The sequence below is a fragment of the Symsagittifera roscoffensis genome, chromosome 1 (genome assembly GCF_963678635.1).
Source record: "Symsagittifera roscoffensis chromosome 1, txSymRosc1.1, whole genome shotgun sequence".
Taxonomy (NCBI): Eukaryota; Metazoa; Xenacoelomorpha; order Acoela; family Convolutidae; genus Symsagittifera; species Symsagittifera roscoffensis.
In genome coordinates this window covers 60,708,732-60,724,769 of record NC_087062.1, presented here as the reverse complement: position 1 = coordinate 60,724,769, position 16,038 = coordinate 60,708,732, and the positions used below count along the sequence as shown (strand labels likewise).

Here is a 16,038-nt window from a genome sequence, read left to right as displayed (position 1 = left end):
TCCCAGATGAGCTCCTAGAAAATCTTGTGTAATTGGACAAATTGTTAGATAATTTCAAGACAGAAATTTAGTCACCAGAACAGGTTCTCATCTTTCTGCGATCTCGTTTGAAGTCTTTTTTAGCCTATGTAACAGTGGGCGTGTTTGTTCACGAGTTGGATCCTCCATCCTATACGTTGACTCTTGAAGCTTACGACGTGAAGAGGGGTTCTAATTTGGAGCAGTTTGCAGCTGGATTAGCTATGACGGAGGGGCATGGAGTGACACAACTGAGTGTAATTTGTACACAGATTACAGCCAATTTTAAAAAAAAATGGATGACAATGAAAGGTGTGCATTCATTTTAGAAGCACCTGCAAGCTAATAAGGGTGTTGTTTTTGCTGTAAAAGTTTGACCTTTTTGAAGTTTTTTTTTGCTCACAATCTGAAAGACATAATTTCTCGTTAAATGGCTGACTATATAGGTGTAAACGAACAAATAGTTTCCGCTCTGATCTCCGACTTATTATTGGAGAAATATGCCTTAAGTGCGTTTTTTTTCTATAAGGTTAAACAAAGCGTATCATTTGAGTAATATTTTTTCCCTCATAATTTCATTAATAGAACAGGTGCCAGATTCTCCAAAAAAAGGTTTAACAGCAAAATCACACTTATTATCAGTTTCAGACTGAATAACAAATGACCAAGTAAGAGTCGATGAACGTAGTTCAGACTCTTCGGCACTATTTGATTTCAATTTTTTCTGCTAAATGTGAGATAAAATGCGATCTACAATTACGAAAGTGTAAAGGTCACCAAAAACGTGATCGACTTCTAGTTTCGGAGGAGTATGTTTTCGCTCTTTCACACATGTTCTTTCACGACAAGGCGTGAAAGAAAAATGAAATATTAGAACACATGAATGAAAAAAGAAATCATTTGCATACTTTCGCGCACTTTTCCGGGCTCTTTCACAGTTCTCCGGGCTCTTTCACAATTTTCTGGCATCTTTCACTCAAAAAGAACAAAAACAAACTCTTCAACAGTTAGAACATAGTTGAAGATGGCCTCTGGCAGAAGAGTCGCACTCGGGCACTTCGTGCCCTCAGGCAGGACTCTTTTTCCCTCGGGCATCTTTCAACTATGTTTTTACTACTACAAAGTGGATTTCATGTTTTCAGATTTCCCAGCCGAATAGAAAGATTATTTATTGATCAAGTTTTCTCAAAGTGGGTTAATTTTATCAAAAAAAAATCAATCATACTTTGTTCTTGAAATTCTCAGAACTTTTAAGGCGATGTATCTTTTCTTCAATTTGAAAGTTGAGATTTTTTCGACAAATACAAGTCAATAGTTGTTTCTATTTCCCTTCGTTCATTGACTTTCTTCCAATTGTCTGTTTTGTTTTCTATCTTTACCCTTACGATCAAATTGTTTGCCCGTAAAAAATTTATTTCACAGAATGGTCAATTTAGATGGAAAGGGTGAATTTCAGTTCTGATATGCTCAGTTTCTTGAAAATCTATAAAATTTACTATCCGATAAGAAGTAATAAAGTGAATTTCGTTTCAAATATCATTTTTTTTCGGATTCGTGGTTTCTTTTGATTCATTTTCCTTCTTTAAATTACCATTCATATTTACTGACACAGTTTTCTTATTGACTAACTTTCTAAAGCATATTGTTTATTTCAATTTAAAAAGTTTGAACTATTTTGAAAGTTCAATAATTTGTATGTTTATCATTTCTAATTTTGATTTATTTTATTTTTTTCTCATTTTTTTCTCGATTAAGTTGTTTTGAAAAATGTTATATCTGGTAAGTCAACTTATATTGGGTAGTTTTGATAGCAAATTATATCCCTATGCGTCTTTGTGTTTTAGTGCGGATGAGTTGCAAAAAACTAATTTTTTATGTTCACGTTTTTTTTCGGCTCAACAGGGGTACGCTCAAAACTTTTCACCTTAGTTGCCGATCGGTAAATGATTCCCAATGATTTTAAGGATGTTTATGCATAACTTCCATTACAAAAATGAAGTTTTTGTTGGCGTAGTTTTTTTTAAGTTTTTCAGAAAAAATTCGGCTTTGTTTTTCTATCTTCTTGATTTCGTAACGCAATCTTTGCTCTGGTATCGCAATTGTTGACATTAAAACCTGAATACAAAGTTTTGTTAGCAATAATTTGATTTTCCTATCCAATTCGTTAGTTTTTCAGGTGCTTTTGATTTCATTATTACTAGCGTGTAACGGACCTCTGGTGCTTCGAATTTATGACAACTCACAAAAAACAGCATATGTTTGGAAATAATCTTTGCATCCTTTGAGTGTACTCTGACAGAACCCAATTACAGGGTTGATTTCAAATTTTTTTTTGATTCAAACTTTGAAAACTGTTCAATTTTGTGATTTTTGTTTTATCAAGTTTGTTGAAAATTTTTAAAATAACAGAAAAATCTCACATCTCGTTAAAAAGCAATTGAGCAGTCGCATTTGGACGCAAGATTTGTAAATTCTGATTTGTAGCAACTTTCACCTCATTCGGGACAAATATGAAAATTTTTATATGTGTCTTTTGATAGGGAACCAGACTTTATTCGCGTAATCAACTTTTCTTAGAAATCTTTAAGAAATTGTAAAGCAACTTTATTAGTTAAACGTAGCAACTTCGAGACTCCTTCCCACATGACATAAAGATAACGATGTTGCCAATATACCTAAGGCCTGGGGTCTGCGTCCCGGCAGGACCTCGTTTTTTTTTTCAATATATTTGAATTGACTTTAGTTGTCTGCTTGTTTTGTCGGCTTAGCTGCCTCATTGGGGAATTTTCTTGTGCTGTTAGTAGTTTTCATCGTAAATGCAAGGGGTTTTCTTTTACTTCTGTTATTTGTAGAATTAATAGCACTGACATTGTATATATATTTTCTTGGTTTTTCTTTAATTTTTTCGCTTGAAAATTTTTTTTCGGCCCAAATGGTTTCGGTTGATGTTGTATTGCTCTGGCTACCTTATTTTGTGTCGCTTTAAAGGCAGATATTGATTTAGTTTTTTGAAAAATGGAGGTAGTTTGTGTTGGAAGATTTTTAACTTTTAAAGCAAAATGATCAAAATTCTTATGAGAAAAATTTTATATGAAATTTTTTGTTTCCGGCTCAATGGGCTTCTTAACTTTTTTTGTCGGCTTGATGGCCGCTCCGTTAATAGTAAAAAAAAAATTTAACTTGATTTTGTTTGTCGACTGTTTTTTTCTGAAATTGATTTTGTTTTCCATTATAGAAGTTCAATTTTTGAGAATAATGAACGTAGTGAATTTGGCGGTTTGAATTTTGATTTTTTTCCAGTGCTTTTCCTTTCTTTTCTATAAAAGAAGGCAAACTTCACTATCGAACAGCAAAATTGTAAAGGTCACGAAAACGTGATCGGCTACTAATTTCGAAAATGAAAAGTAATTATCAGATTTCCAAGTGAAAGAAAAGATTTACCTATCGATCAGTTTTATCAAATTAGGTTAAAATCATCAAAAATGAGTTATTCATAAATTAATCCACAAATCCAAAGAGCTTTAAGGTCATCTAGTTTTTTTATTGTTTTCAAAAGTTGAAAGTTCCATGCGTTTTTTTTTTCAGTTTCCTTGCGTTCATTACTCTTTTACAATTGTCAGTTGGCTATGTTTTTGTAACCGTCTCATTTTCTGTTCGCTAGCTTGCAATGCTGCGCGTGCGTTGTATCGCAAGTGTGCGAAGTTCCGCTACGAGTTACCTTCCATTTCGGGATCCATCTGCTAACTATACCAGGCTGTATTTTCATTTACAACTTGCGTCTTTCAGCTCTTACCTCTCATTAATTATACGCCTAAATTAGATGAGCTGGCGCGTGCTGATGAATATAAATTGTATCTGGAGCATGTCAAGAATATGTATTTCGCTCTCACTCTTGAATTATGTTCAAATCCTGCCAATAGCTGATTTGTCAAATCTTAAAGAATTGGAACTTGCTTTAATAATATACCAAAAAAAGTTTCCAGACTCCTTCCCAAAATTTGTCTAGACGTAACCTTCGTTTTAGTATGTATGGTTTGGTTATCGTTTCCGGGAGTTTTATTGTCAGCTATAGTATTGTCAGCTTATTTTTAGTTACGTAGTTTTCTTAAGCTATTTTCATTCATTGCAGTTGCATTTGTTTTTTAATTTGCTATTTATAGAATAATTCTACGAACCTTAAATTTTTAGTTTTTTTTTGTTTTCGCTCTCGCTGAAATCTTTTATTCGGCCCGAGCGATTTTGGCTTATGCTGTATCAAATTAGTCAAATTATTTTGAAGGGCACCAATCGATATTTTTTTTTGAATAATTCAAGTAGTTTGGTGTAAAGTTCAAAGTTATAGAACTTTTTTAATGGCTCAAGTTTTTCTTTGAAACTTTTTCAAAGTTAGTTGTTTTTGGCTCAATGGGCGTTGCTCGCGTGTTGTCTGCTTAGTAGCCGCTCAGTAAATCGATTCAATGCTTGTTATTGCGTTTTTCGACTGGTTTTTTGAAATTTAGTTTTTCTAAACTTCTTTCGTTTCGTTTTCCTTCGCTAGCTTGCAATGCTACTCTGGCATTTTTTGGCAAGTGATGTGATGCGATTGATCTTTTATAGGTCTGCTTTTATTTTTCTGCTTACTTCTACTCAGACTTTAATTTTGGTTTGAACAATGCTTACCATAATTTGAATCCATTTCGACTCAATTTTACCACCTGCGATTTGGTAAAATTACTTCAAATGTTTTTGGGGAGAAAAAGTTTTTCAGCAAAAACAAAAACTCTACTAGCAATTGTTTTTGATATATTTTCTTAAAATTGTGTTTTTTTCAAGACAAGCGTGGATTTTTTTTTCACGACCTTGGTTTTTTTTCGACGTTTCAATTTGTTTCAACTGCGGGTTTTGTCTGATTGTTTTGCTGTCTGAATATTTTCTATTTTTATGTTGTATATCTGATTCAAATAGCTAAATCTGAGTTTTTTGAACTTATCTTTTTTCGCGCTTATGTTTAGTCGGCCTTTGTTGTTTCAGCTTATGTTTAATCTTCTTAGTGACCTTATTATATATTTCCAGAGGGGTAGCGTAATTTTTTCATCACAGCAATTTTGTTTTTGACTCAACGGGAGTTACCGATGTTCTAGCGTTACCGAGAAGTGTTTCTGAACACTTATTTAATGTCGGCGCAAATTAAACATCATTACAGACAAAATTTTTTGAATGTTTTGTAATCGTGGTTTTCGATTTTTTTTGACTGAGTGGCTCTACTTGATTTTCAGTCTGCTAGTTTTCAATGGTATATTTGTGTGATATCACAATTCGCTCGAAGATCAGCCCCGCCTCTGTATAATATTTTCGTCTAGTATATATGTCAATATCAGATTTTTATTTTTAGAACAGAAGACTGCTGCCATGCTGAACAGTCGAACACCAGCACTTCCCAAACTGTTTCCTTGCGCAAAGAAAACACAAAAAATGGTTTGTATTGTTTCAAATTTTATGCGTAAAAGTGCTCATGTACGTCTTCTGAATAAGCTTTTTGTGCTTAGAACAGAATATAAACAGGGGGAAAAATCGACCAAGGTTTCAGATAGCAAGCTTCCCAGTATGAAATCAGCTTTGGATGTTATCAATCGTATAGAGTGGGATGAACAACTGCCCTCGGAGAACTTCTTGGTAGGATATTTGGACAGCTTTCTAGGTACAATTGAGCGACCATTCTCCTCGTTTGATTGGAGCCTAGATATATGTGACGTGGAAACCGGCAAAAATCCGTCAGCAGTGCCTCAACACCGAATACAATACTTCAAGTACAAAGACGCCAAAGTCTGGGACAAGGAGCTGAGGCTAGATCTTGTTTTTGGGTCTACTGGCAACGAGAAAAGATACACGAACTTATCACCGAATTGGGTCAGTTAACTGTTCTATATAACTATTTAATGGGTGAGAATATATAAATCATACAATATTCTAGTGCATATACATTCAAACTTTCTTTAAACACTAGATAGCTCGTGAATTTATTTTCCGAATTGCAGTAGATTTTTTTGACCACTCAGTGAGTCATCACCTTTGTTCAAATTGCGCACATACAGAGAAAATTTGCTAGATATTTTCTAGATGCAGTGAAATTTTCAAAACATGTCAGTTTCAAAATTTGCATGTTTTAGGAAGAGATGAGTTCGACTTCCTGAAGTATGCATCCAACACTGAAAAAGAGGAAATAGTTCAAGACGTTTACCAAGTAGATTGGGCAAAACCTCAAGTTCAAGAGCAGGTACCACATGGGGGCGATTTCGAAATAATAGAACCAGATGAAACAGTTTCAGATAGTATGACTTCTGAAATGAATCGAGCTATTGCGGAGGGGCAGCAGACGAAAAAGAAAAAGGTTTGGCCGAATGATTTTTTCTGTATTCGAATTGACAATCCTCAAGTTCACGCTTATCACGAAGAGTTCTGCCGCAAGTACTTTAATGAACACCCAAATGACATTAAAAAGAACAAATGCACGCCTTCCACTCTACATATCACTCTGGGACTCCTTAGAATTGAGAAGGTGCGGCAGTATGAACTGGCAATCCAACTGATGTCGGATCTGGTGGACCTGAATTTACTTCACCCAATTAAGCTACCCTTTGATCTTCAAATAGACGGCAAGCTACATTGTTTCGGAAAAACGGTTGCAGTTATTCTGTTACAGTCTGAGATCCTGCAGCAAATACATAGGAGTCTCAAAAATCTATGTGCCGAATACGAGCTGGACTTCATTGAAGACCACGATGACTTCAATCAGCAAGATTTGTAACTTCTGATTTGTAACAACTTTCACCTCATTCGGGACAAATATGAAAATTTTTATATGTGTCTTTTGATAGGGAACCAGACTTTATTCCCGTAATCAACTTTTCTTAGAAATCTTTAAGAAATTGTAAAGCAACTTTATTAGTTAAACGTAGCAACTTCGAGACTCCTTCCCACGTGACATAAAGATAACGATGTTGCCAATATACCTAAGGCCTGGGGTCTGCGTCCCGGCAGGACCTCGTTTTTTTTCATTATATTTGAATTGACTTTAGTTGTCTGCTTGTTTTGTCGGCTTAGTTGCCTCATTGGGGAATTTTCTTGTGCTGTCAGTAGTTTTCATCGTAAATGCAAGGGGTTTTCTTTTACTTCTGTTATTTGTAGAATTAATAGCACTGACATTGTATATATATTTTCTTGGTTTTTCTCTATTTTTTTCGCTTGAAAATTTTTTTCGGCCCGAATGGTTTCGGTTGATGTTGTATTGCTCTGGCTACCTTATTTTGTGTCGCTTTAAAGGCAGATATTGATTTAGTTTTTTGAAAAATGGAGGTAGTTTGTGTTGGAAGATTTTTAACTTTTAAAGCAAAATGATCAAAATTCTTATGAGAAAAATTTTATATGAAATTTTTTGTTTCCGGCTCAATGGGCTTCTTAACTTTTTTTGTCGGCTTGGTGGCCGCTCCGTTAATAGTAAAAAAAAAATTTAACTTGATTTTGTTTGTCGACTGTTTTTTTTCTGAAATTGATTTCGTTTTCCATTATAGAAGTTCAATTTTTGAGAATAATGAACGTAGTGAATTTGGCGGTTTGAATTTTGATTTTTTTTCCAGTGCTTTTCCTTTCTTTTCTATAAAAGAAGGCAAACTTCACTATCGAACAGCAAAATTGTAAAGGTCACGAAACCGTGATCGGCTACTAATTTCGAAAATGAAAAGTATTTATCAGATTTCCAAGTGAAAGAAAAGATTTACCTATCGATCAGTTTTATCAAATTAGGTTAAAATCATCAAAAATGAGTTATTCATAAATTAATCCACAAATTCAAAGAGCTTTAAGGTCATCTAGTTTTTTTATTGTTTTCAAAAGTTGAAAGTTCCATGCGTTTTTTTTTCAGTTTCCTTGCGTTCATTACTCTTTTACAATTGTCAGTTGGCTATGTTTTTGTAACCGTCTCATTTTCTGTTCGCTAGCTTGCAATGCTGCGCGTGCGTTGTATCGCAAGTGTGCGAAGTTCTGCTACGAGTTACCTTCCATTTCGTGTTCCATCTGCTAACTATACCAGGCTGTATTTTCATTTACAACTTGCGTCTTTCAGCTCTTACCTCTCATTAATTATACGCCTAAATTAGATGAGCTGGCGCGTGCTGATGAATATAAATTGTATCTGGAGCATGTCAAGAATATGTATTTCGCTCTCACTCTTGAATTATGTTCAAATCCTGCCAATAGCTGATTTGTCAAATCTTAAAGAATTGGAACTTGCTTTAATAATATACCAAAAAAAGTTTCCAGACTCCTTCCCAAAATTGGTCTAGACGTAACCTTCGTTTTAGTATGTATGGTTTGGTTATCGTTTCCGGGAGTTATATTGTCAGCTAACGTATTGTCAGCTTATTTGCATAGTTAGGTAGTTTTCTTAAGCTATTTTCATTCATTGCAGTTGCATTTGTTTTTTAATTTGCTATTTATAGAATAATTCTACGAACCTTAAATTTTTATGTTTTTTTTTTGTTTTCGCTTTCGCTGAAAACTTTTATTCGGCCCGAGCGATTTTGGCTTATGCTGTATCAAATTAGTCAAATTATTTTGAAGGGCACCAATCGATATTTTTTTTTGAATAATTCAAGTAGTTTGGTGTAAAGTTCAAAGTTATAGAACTTTTTTAATGGCTCAAGTTTTTTTTGAAACTTTTTCAAAGTTAGTTGTTTTTGGCTCAATGGGCGTTGCTCGCGTGTTGTCTGCTTAGTAGCCGCTCAGTAAATCGATTCAATGCTTGTTATTGCGTTTTTCGACTGGTTTTTTGAAATTTAGTTTTTCTATACTTCTTTTGTTTCGTTTTCCTTCGCTAGCTTGCAATGCTACTCTGGCATTTTTCGGCAAGTGATGTGATGCGATTGATCTTTTATGTGTCTGCTTTTTTTTTCTGCTTACTTCTACTCAGACTTTAATTTTGGTTTGAACAATGCTTACCATAATTTGAATCCATTTCGACTCAATTTTACCACCTGCGATTTGGTATAATTACTTCAAATGTTTTTGGGGAGCCCAGAAATTTTCCAAGTTTTTTGTGGTTCAATTTTTTTCCAGCCATTAAGTTCTATAACTTTGAACTTTGAACTTTGTTTTGCAAACTACCGGAATTATTCAAAAACAATTATCAATTGGTGCCCTTCAAACTTAACAAATAACTTGACTAAGTTGATACATCATGAGCCAAATTTGCTCGGACCGAAAAAAGTTTTTCAGCAAAAACAAAAACTCTAGCAATTGTTTTTTGACATATTTTCTTAAAATTGTGTTTTCTTCAAGACAAGCGTGGATTTTTTTTCACGACCTTGGTTTTTTTTCGACGTTTCAATTTGTTTCAACTGCGGGTTTTGTCTGATTGTTTTGCTGTCTGAATATTTTCTATTTTTATGTTGTATATCTGATTCAAATAGCTAAATCTGAGTTTTTTGAACTTATCTTTTTTCGCGCTTATGTTTAGTCGGCCTTTGTTGTTTCAGCTTATGTTTAATCTTCTTAGTGACCTAATTATATATTTCCAGAGGGGTAGCGTAATTTTTTCATCACAGCAATTTTGTTTTTGGCTCAACGGGAGTTAACAATGTTCTAGCGTTACCGAGAAGTGTTTCTGAACACTTATTTAATGTCGGCGCATGTTTTGGATTCCCTTCAAATTGAACATCATTACAGACAAAAATTTTTGAATGTTTTGTAATCGTGGTTTTCGATTTTTTTTTTTGACTGAGTGGCTCTACTTGATTTTCAGTCTGCTAGTTTTCAATGGTATATTTGTGTGATATCACAATTCGCTCGAAGATCAGCCCCGCCTCTGTATAATATTTTCGTCTTGTATACATGTCAATATCAGATTTTTGTTTTTAGAACAGAAGACTGCTGCCATGCTGAACAGTCGAACACCAGCACTTCCCAAACTGTTTCCTTGCGCAAAGAAAACACAAAAAATGGTTTGTATTGTTTCAAATTTTATGCGTAAAAGTGCTCATGTACGTCTTCTGAATAAGCTTTTTGTGCTTAGAACAGAATATAAACAGGGGGAAAAATCGACCAAGGTTTCAGATAGCAAGCTTCCCACTATGAAAACAGCTTTGGATGTAATCAATCGTATAGAGTGGGATGAACAACTGCCCTCGGAGAACTTCTTGGTAGGATATTTGGACCGCTTTCTAGGTACAATTGAGCGACCATTCTCCTCGTTTGATTGGAGCCTAGATATATGTGACGTGGAAACCGGCAAAAATCCGTCAGCAGTGCCTCAACACCGAATACAATACTTCAAGTACAAAGACGCCAAAGTCTGGGACAAGGAGCTGAGGCTAGATCTTGTTTTTGGGTCTACTGGCAACGAGAAAAAGATACACGAACTTATCACCGAATTGGGTCAGTTAAATGATGACACTACAGTGTAATGGTTGTTCTATATAACTATTTAATGGGTGAGAATATATAAATCATACAATATTCTAGTGCATATACATTCAAACTTTCTTTGAACACTAGATAGCTCGTGAATTTATTTTCCGAATTAAAGTAGATTTTTTTGACCACTCAGTGAGTCATCACCTTTGTTCAAATTGCGCACATACAGAGAAAATTTGCTAGATAATTTCTAGATGCAGTGAAATTTTCAAAACATGTCAGTTTCAAAATTTGCATGTTTTAGGAAGAGATGAGTTCGACTTCCTGAAGTATGCATCCAACACTGAAAAAGAGGAAATAGTTCAAGACGTTTACCAAGTAGATTGGGCAAAACCTCAAGTTCAAGAGCAGGTACCACATGGGGGCGATTTCGAAACAATAGAACCAGATGAAACAGTTTCAGATAGTATGACTTCTGAAATGAATCGAGCTATTGCGGAGGGGCAGCAGACGAAAAAGAAAAAGGTTTGGCCGAGTTATTTTTTCTGTATTCGAATTGACAATCCTCAAGTTCACGCTTATCACGAAGAGTTCTGCCGCAAGTACTTTAATGAACACCCAAATGACATTAAAAAGAACAAATGCACGCCTTCCACTCTACATATCACTCTGGGACTCCTTAGAATTGAGAAGGTGCGGCAGTATGAACTGGCAATCCAACTGATGTCGGATCTGGTAGACCTGAATTTACTTCACCCAATTAAGCTACCCTTTGATCTTCAAATAGACGGCAAGCTACATTGTTTCGGAAAAACGGTTGCAGTTATTCTGTTACAGTCTGAGATCCTGCAGCAAATACATAGGAGTCTCAAAAATCTATGTGCCGAATACGAGCTGGACTTCATTGAAGACCACGATGACTTCAATCAGCAAGATTTGTAACTTCTGATTTGTAACAACTTTCACCTCATTCGGGACAAATATGAAAATTTTTATACGTGTCTTTTGATAGGGAACCAGACTTTATTCCCGTAATCAACTTTTCTTAGAAATCTTTAAGAAATTGTAAAGCAACTTTATTAGTTAAACGTAGCAACTTCGAGACTCCTTCCCACGTGACATAAAGATAACGATGTTGCCAATATACCTAAGGCCTGGGGTCTGTGTCCCGGCAGGACCTCGTTTTTTTTTTCATTATATTTGAATTGACTTTAGTTGTCTGCTTGTTTTGTCGGCTTAGTTGCCTCATTGGGGAATTTTCTTGTGCTGTCAGTAGTTTTCATCGTAAATGCAAGGGGTTTTCTTTTACTTCTGTTATTTGTAGAATTAAAAGCACTGACATTGTATTTATATTTTCTTGGTTTTTCTTTATTTTTTTCGCTTGAAAATTTTTTTCGGCCCAAATGGTTTCGGTTGATGTTGTATTGCTCTGGCTACCTTATTTTGTGTCGCTTTAAAGGCAGATATTGATTTAGTTTTTTGAAAAATGGAGTTAGTTTGTGTTGGAAGATTTTTAACTTTTAAAGCAAAATGATCAAAATTCTTATGAGAAAAATTTTATATGAAATTTTTTGTTTCCGGCTCAATGGGCTTCTTAACTTTTTTTGTCGGCTTGGTGGCCGCTCCGTTAATAGTAAAAAAAAACTTAACTTGATTTTGTTTGTCGACTGTTTTTTTTCTGAAATTGATTTCGTTTTCCATTATAGAAGTTCAATTTTTGAGAATAATGAACGTAGTGAATTTGGCGGTTTGAATTTTGATTTTTTTTCCAGTGCTTTTCCTTTCTTTTCTATAAAAGAAGGCAAACTTCACTATCGAACAGCAAAATTGTAAAGGTCACGAAAACGTGATCGGCTACTAATTTCGAAAATGAAAAGTAATTATCAGATTTCCAAGTGAAAGAAAAGATTTACCTATCGATCAGTTTTATCAAATTAGGTTAAAATCATCAAAAATGAGTTTTTCATAAATTAATCTACAAATTCAAAGAGCGTTAAGGTCATCTAGTTTTTTTATTGTTTTCAAAAGTTGAAAGTTCCATGCGTTTTTTTTTTTCAGTTTCCTTGCGTGCATTACTCTTTTACAATTGTCAGTTGGCTATGTTTTTGTAACCGTCTCATTTTCTGTTCGCTAGCTTGCAATGCTGCACGTGCGTTGTATCGCAAGTGTGCGAAGTTCCGCTACGAGTTACCTTCCATTTCGTGTTCCATCTGCTAACTATACCAGGCTGTATTTTCATTTACAACTTGCGTCTTTCAGCTCTTACCTCTCATTAATTATACGCCTAAATTAGATGAGCTGGCGCGTGCTGATGAATATAAATTGTATCTGGAGCATGTCAAGAATATGTATTTCGCTCTCACTCTTGAATTATGTTCAAATCCTGCCAATAGATTTTTAACTTTTAAAGCAAAATGATCAAAATTCTTATGAGAAAAATTTTATATGAAATTTTTTGTTTCCGGCTCAATGGGCTTCTTAACTTTTTTTGTCGGCTTGGTGGCCGCTCCGTTAATAGTAAAAAAAAACTTAACTTGATTTTGTTTGTCGACTGTTTTTTTTCTGAAATTGATTTCGTTTTCCATTATAGAAGTTCAATTTTTGAGAATAATGAACGTAGTGAATTTGGCGGTTTGAATTTTGATTTTTTTTCCAGTGCTTTTCCTTTCTTTTCTATAAAAGAAGGCAAACTTCACTATCGAATAGCAAAATTGTAAAGGTCACGAAAACGTGATCGGCTACTATTTTCGAAAATGAAAAGTAATTATCAGATTTCCAAGTGAAAGAAAAGATTTACCTATCGATCAGTTTTATCAAATTAGGTTAAAATCATCAAAAATAAGTTTTTCATAAATTAATCTACAAATTCAAAGAGCTTTAAGGTCATCTAGTTTTTTTATTGTTTTCAAAAGTTGAAAGTTCCATGCGTTTTTTTTTTCAGTTTCCTTGCGTGCATTACTCTTTTACAATTGTCAGTTGGCTATGTTTTTGTAACCGTCTCATTTTCTGTTCGCTAGCTTGCAATGCTGCGCGTGCGTTGTATCGCAAGTGTGCGAAGTTCCGCTACGAGTTACCTTCCATTTCGTGTTCCATCTGCTAACTATACCAGGCTGTATTTTCATTTACAACTTGCGTCTTTCAGCTCTTACCTCTCATTAATTATACGCCTAAATTAGATGAGCTGGCGCGTGCTGATGAATATAAATTGTATCTGGAGCATGTCAAGAATATGTATTTCGCTCTCACTCTTGAATTATGTTCAAATCCTGCCAATAGCTGATTTGTCAAATCTTAAAGAATTGGAACTTGCTTTAATAATATACCAAAAAAAGTTTCCAGACTCCTTCCCAAAATTGGTCTAGACGTAACCTTCGTTTTAGTATGTATGGTTTGGTTATCGTTTCCGGGAGTTTTATTGTCAGCTAACGTATTGTCAGCTTATTTGCATAGTTACGTAGTTTTCTTAAGCTATTTTCATTCATTGCAGTTGCATTTGTTTTTTAATATGCTATTTATAGAATAATTCTACGAACCTTAAATTTTTATGTTTTTTTTTGTTTTCGCTTTCGCTGAAAACTTTTATTCGGCCCGAGCGATTTTGGCTTATGCTGTATCAAATTAGTCAAATTATTTTGAAGGGCACCAATCGATATTTTTTTTTGAATAATTCAAGTAGTTTGGTGTAAAGTTCAAAGTTATAGAACTTTTTTAATGGCTAAAGTTTTTTTTGAAACTTTTTCAAAGTTAGTTGTTTTTGGCTCAATGGGCGTTGCTCGCGTGTTGTCTGCTTAGTAGCCGCTCAGTAAATCGATTCAATGCTTGTTATTGCGTTTTTCGACTGGTTTTTTGAAATTTAGTTTTTCTATACTTCTTTCGTTTCGTTTTCCTTCGCTAGCTTGCAATGCTACTCTGGCATTTTTTGGCAAGTGATGTGATGCGATTGATCTTTTATGGGTCTGCTTTTATTTTTCTGCTTACTTCTACTCAGACTTTAATTTTGGTTTGAACAATGCTTACCATAATTTGAATCCATTTCGACTCAATTTTACCACCTGCGATTTGGTATAATTACTTCAAATGTTTTTGGGGAGCCCAGAAATTTTCCAAGTTTTTTGTGGTTCAATCTTTTTCCAGCCATTAAGTTCCATAACTTTGAAACTACCGGAATTATTCAAAATTAATTATCAATTGGTGCCCTTCAAACTTAACAAATAACTTGACTAAGTTGATACATCATGAGCCAAATTTGCTCGGACCGAAAAAAGTTTTTCAGCAAAAACAAAAACTCTAGCAATTGTTTTTTGACATATTTTCTTAAAATTGTGTTTTCTTCAAGACAAGCGTGGATTTTTTTTCACGACCTTGGTTTTTTTTCGACGTTTCAATTTGTTTCAACTGCGGGTTTTGTCTGATTGTTTTGCTGTCTGAATGTTTTCTATTTTTATGTTGTATATCTGATTCAAATAGCTAAATCTGAGTTTTTTTGAACTTATCTTTTTTCGCGCTTATGTTTAGTCGGCCTTTGTTGTTTCAGCTTATGTTTAATCTTCTTAGTGACCTAATTATATATTTCCAGAGGGGTAGCGTAATTTTTTCATCACAGCAATTTTGTTTTTGGCTCAACGGGAGTTAACGATGTTCTAGCGTTACCGAGAAGTGTTTCTGAACACTTATTTAATGTCGGCGCATGTTTTGGATTCCCTTCAAATTGAACATCATTACAGACAAAAATTTTTGAATGTTTTGTAATCGTGGTTTTCGATTTTTTTTTGACTGAGTGGCTCTACTTGATTTTCAGTCTGCTAGTTTTCAATGGTATATTTGTGTGATATCACAATTCGCTCGAAGATCAGCCCCGCCTCTGTATAATATTTTCGTCTAGTATATATGTCAATATCAGATTTTTATTTTTAGAACAGAAGACTGCTGCCATGCTGAACAGTCGAACACCAGCACTTCCCAAACTGTTTCCTTGCGCAAAGAAAACACAAAAAATGGTTTGTATTGTTTCAAATTTTATGCGTAAAAGTGCTCATGTACGTCTTTTGAATAAGCTTTTTGTGCTTAGAACAGAATATAAACAGGGGGAAAAAATCGACCAAGGTTTCAGATAGCAAGCTTCCCAGTATGAAAACAGCTTTGGATGTAATCAATCGTATAGAATGGGATGAACAACTGCCCTCGGAGAACTTCTTGGTAGGATATTTGGACCGCTTTCTAGGTACAATTGAGCGACCATTCTCCTCGTTTGATTGGAGCCTAGATATATGTGACGTGGAAACCGGCAAAAATCCGTCAGTAGTGCCTCAACACCGAATACAATACTTCAAGTACAAAGACGCCAAAGTCTGGGACAAGGAGCTGAGGCTAGATCTTGTTTTTGGGTCTACTGGCAACGAGAAACAGATACACGAACTTATCACCGAATTGGGTCAGTTAAATGATGACACTACAGTGTAATGGTTGTTCTATATAACTATTTAATGGGTGAGAATATATAAATCATACAATATTCTAGTGCATATACATTCAAACTTTCTTTAAACACTAGATAGCTCGTGAATTTATTTTCCGAATTGCAGTAGATTTTTTTGACCACTCAGTGAGTCATCACCTTTGTTCAAATTGCGCACA

General features: G+C 34.6%; 1 protein-coding gene across 8 annotated transcripts in view; it reads left to right on the top strand.

The window, feature by feature from the left end:
- Positions 1 to 16,038, top strand: part of LOC134846717 (uncharacterized) — a 28,887-nt gene that overhangs the window by 6,694 nt on the left and 6,155 nt on the right. For 3 of the 8 annotated variants that reach the window (XM_063864113.1, XM_063864138.1, XM_063864104.1), the window contains exons 2-9: positions 5,390 to 5,472; positions 5,544 to 5,904; positions 6,165 to 6,798; positions 9,910 to 9,992; positions 10,216 to 10,425; positions 10,709 to 11,342; positions 15,319 to 15,401; positions 15,473 to 15,835. In XM_063864113.1, coding sequence (XP_063720183.1) covers positions 6,329 to 6,798; positions 9,910 to 9,992; positions 10,216 to 10,425; positions 10,709 to 11,342; positions 15,319 to 15,401; positions 15,473 to 15,835 — 1,843 coding nt within the window. In that variant the 5' untranslated portion in view covers positions 5,390 to 5,472; positions 5,544 to 5,904; positions 6,165 to 6,328. The other 5 variants (XM_063864119.1, XM_063864131.1, XM_063864125.1 and 2 more) reach the window with 5 other exon arrangements.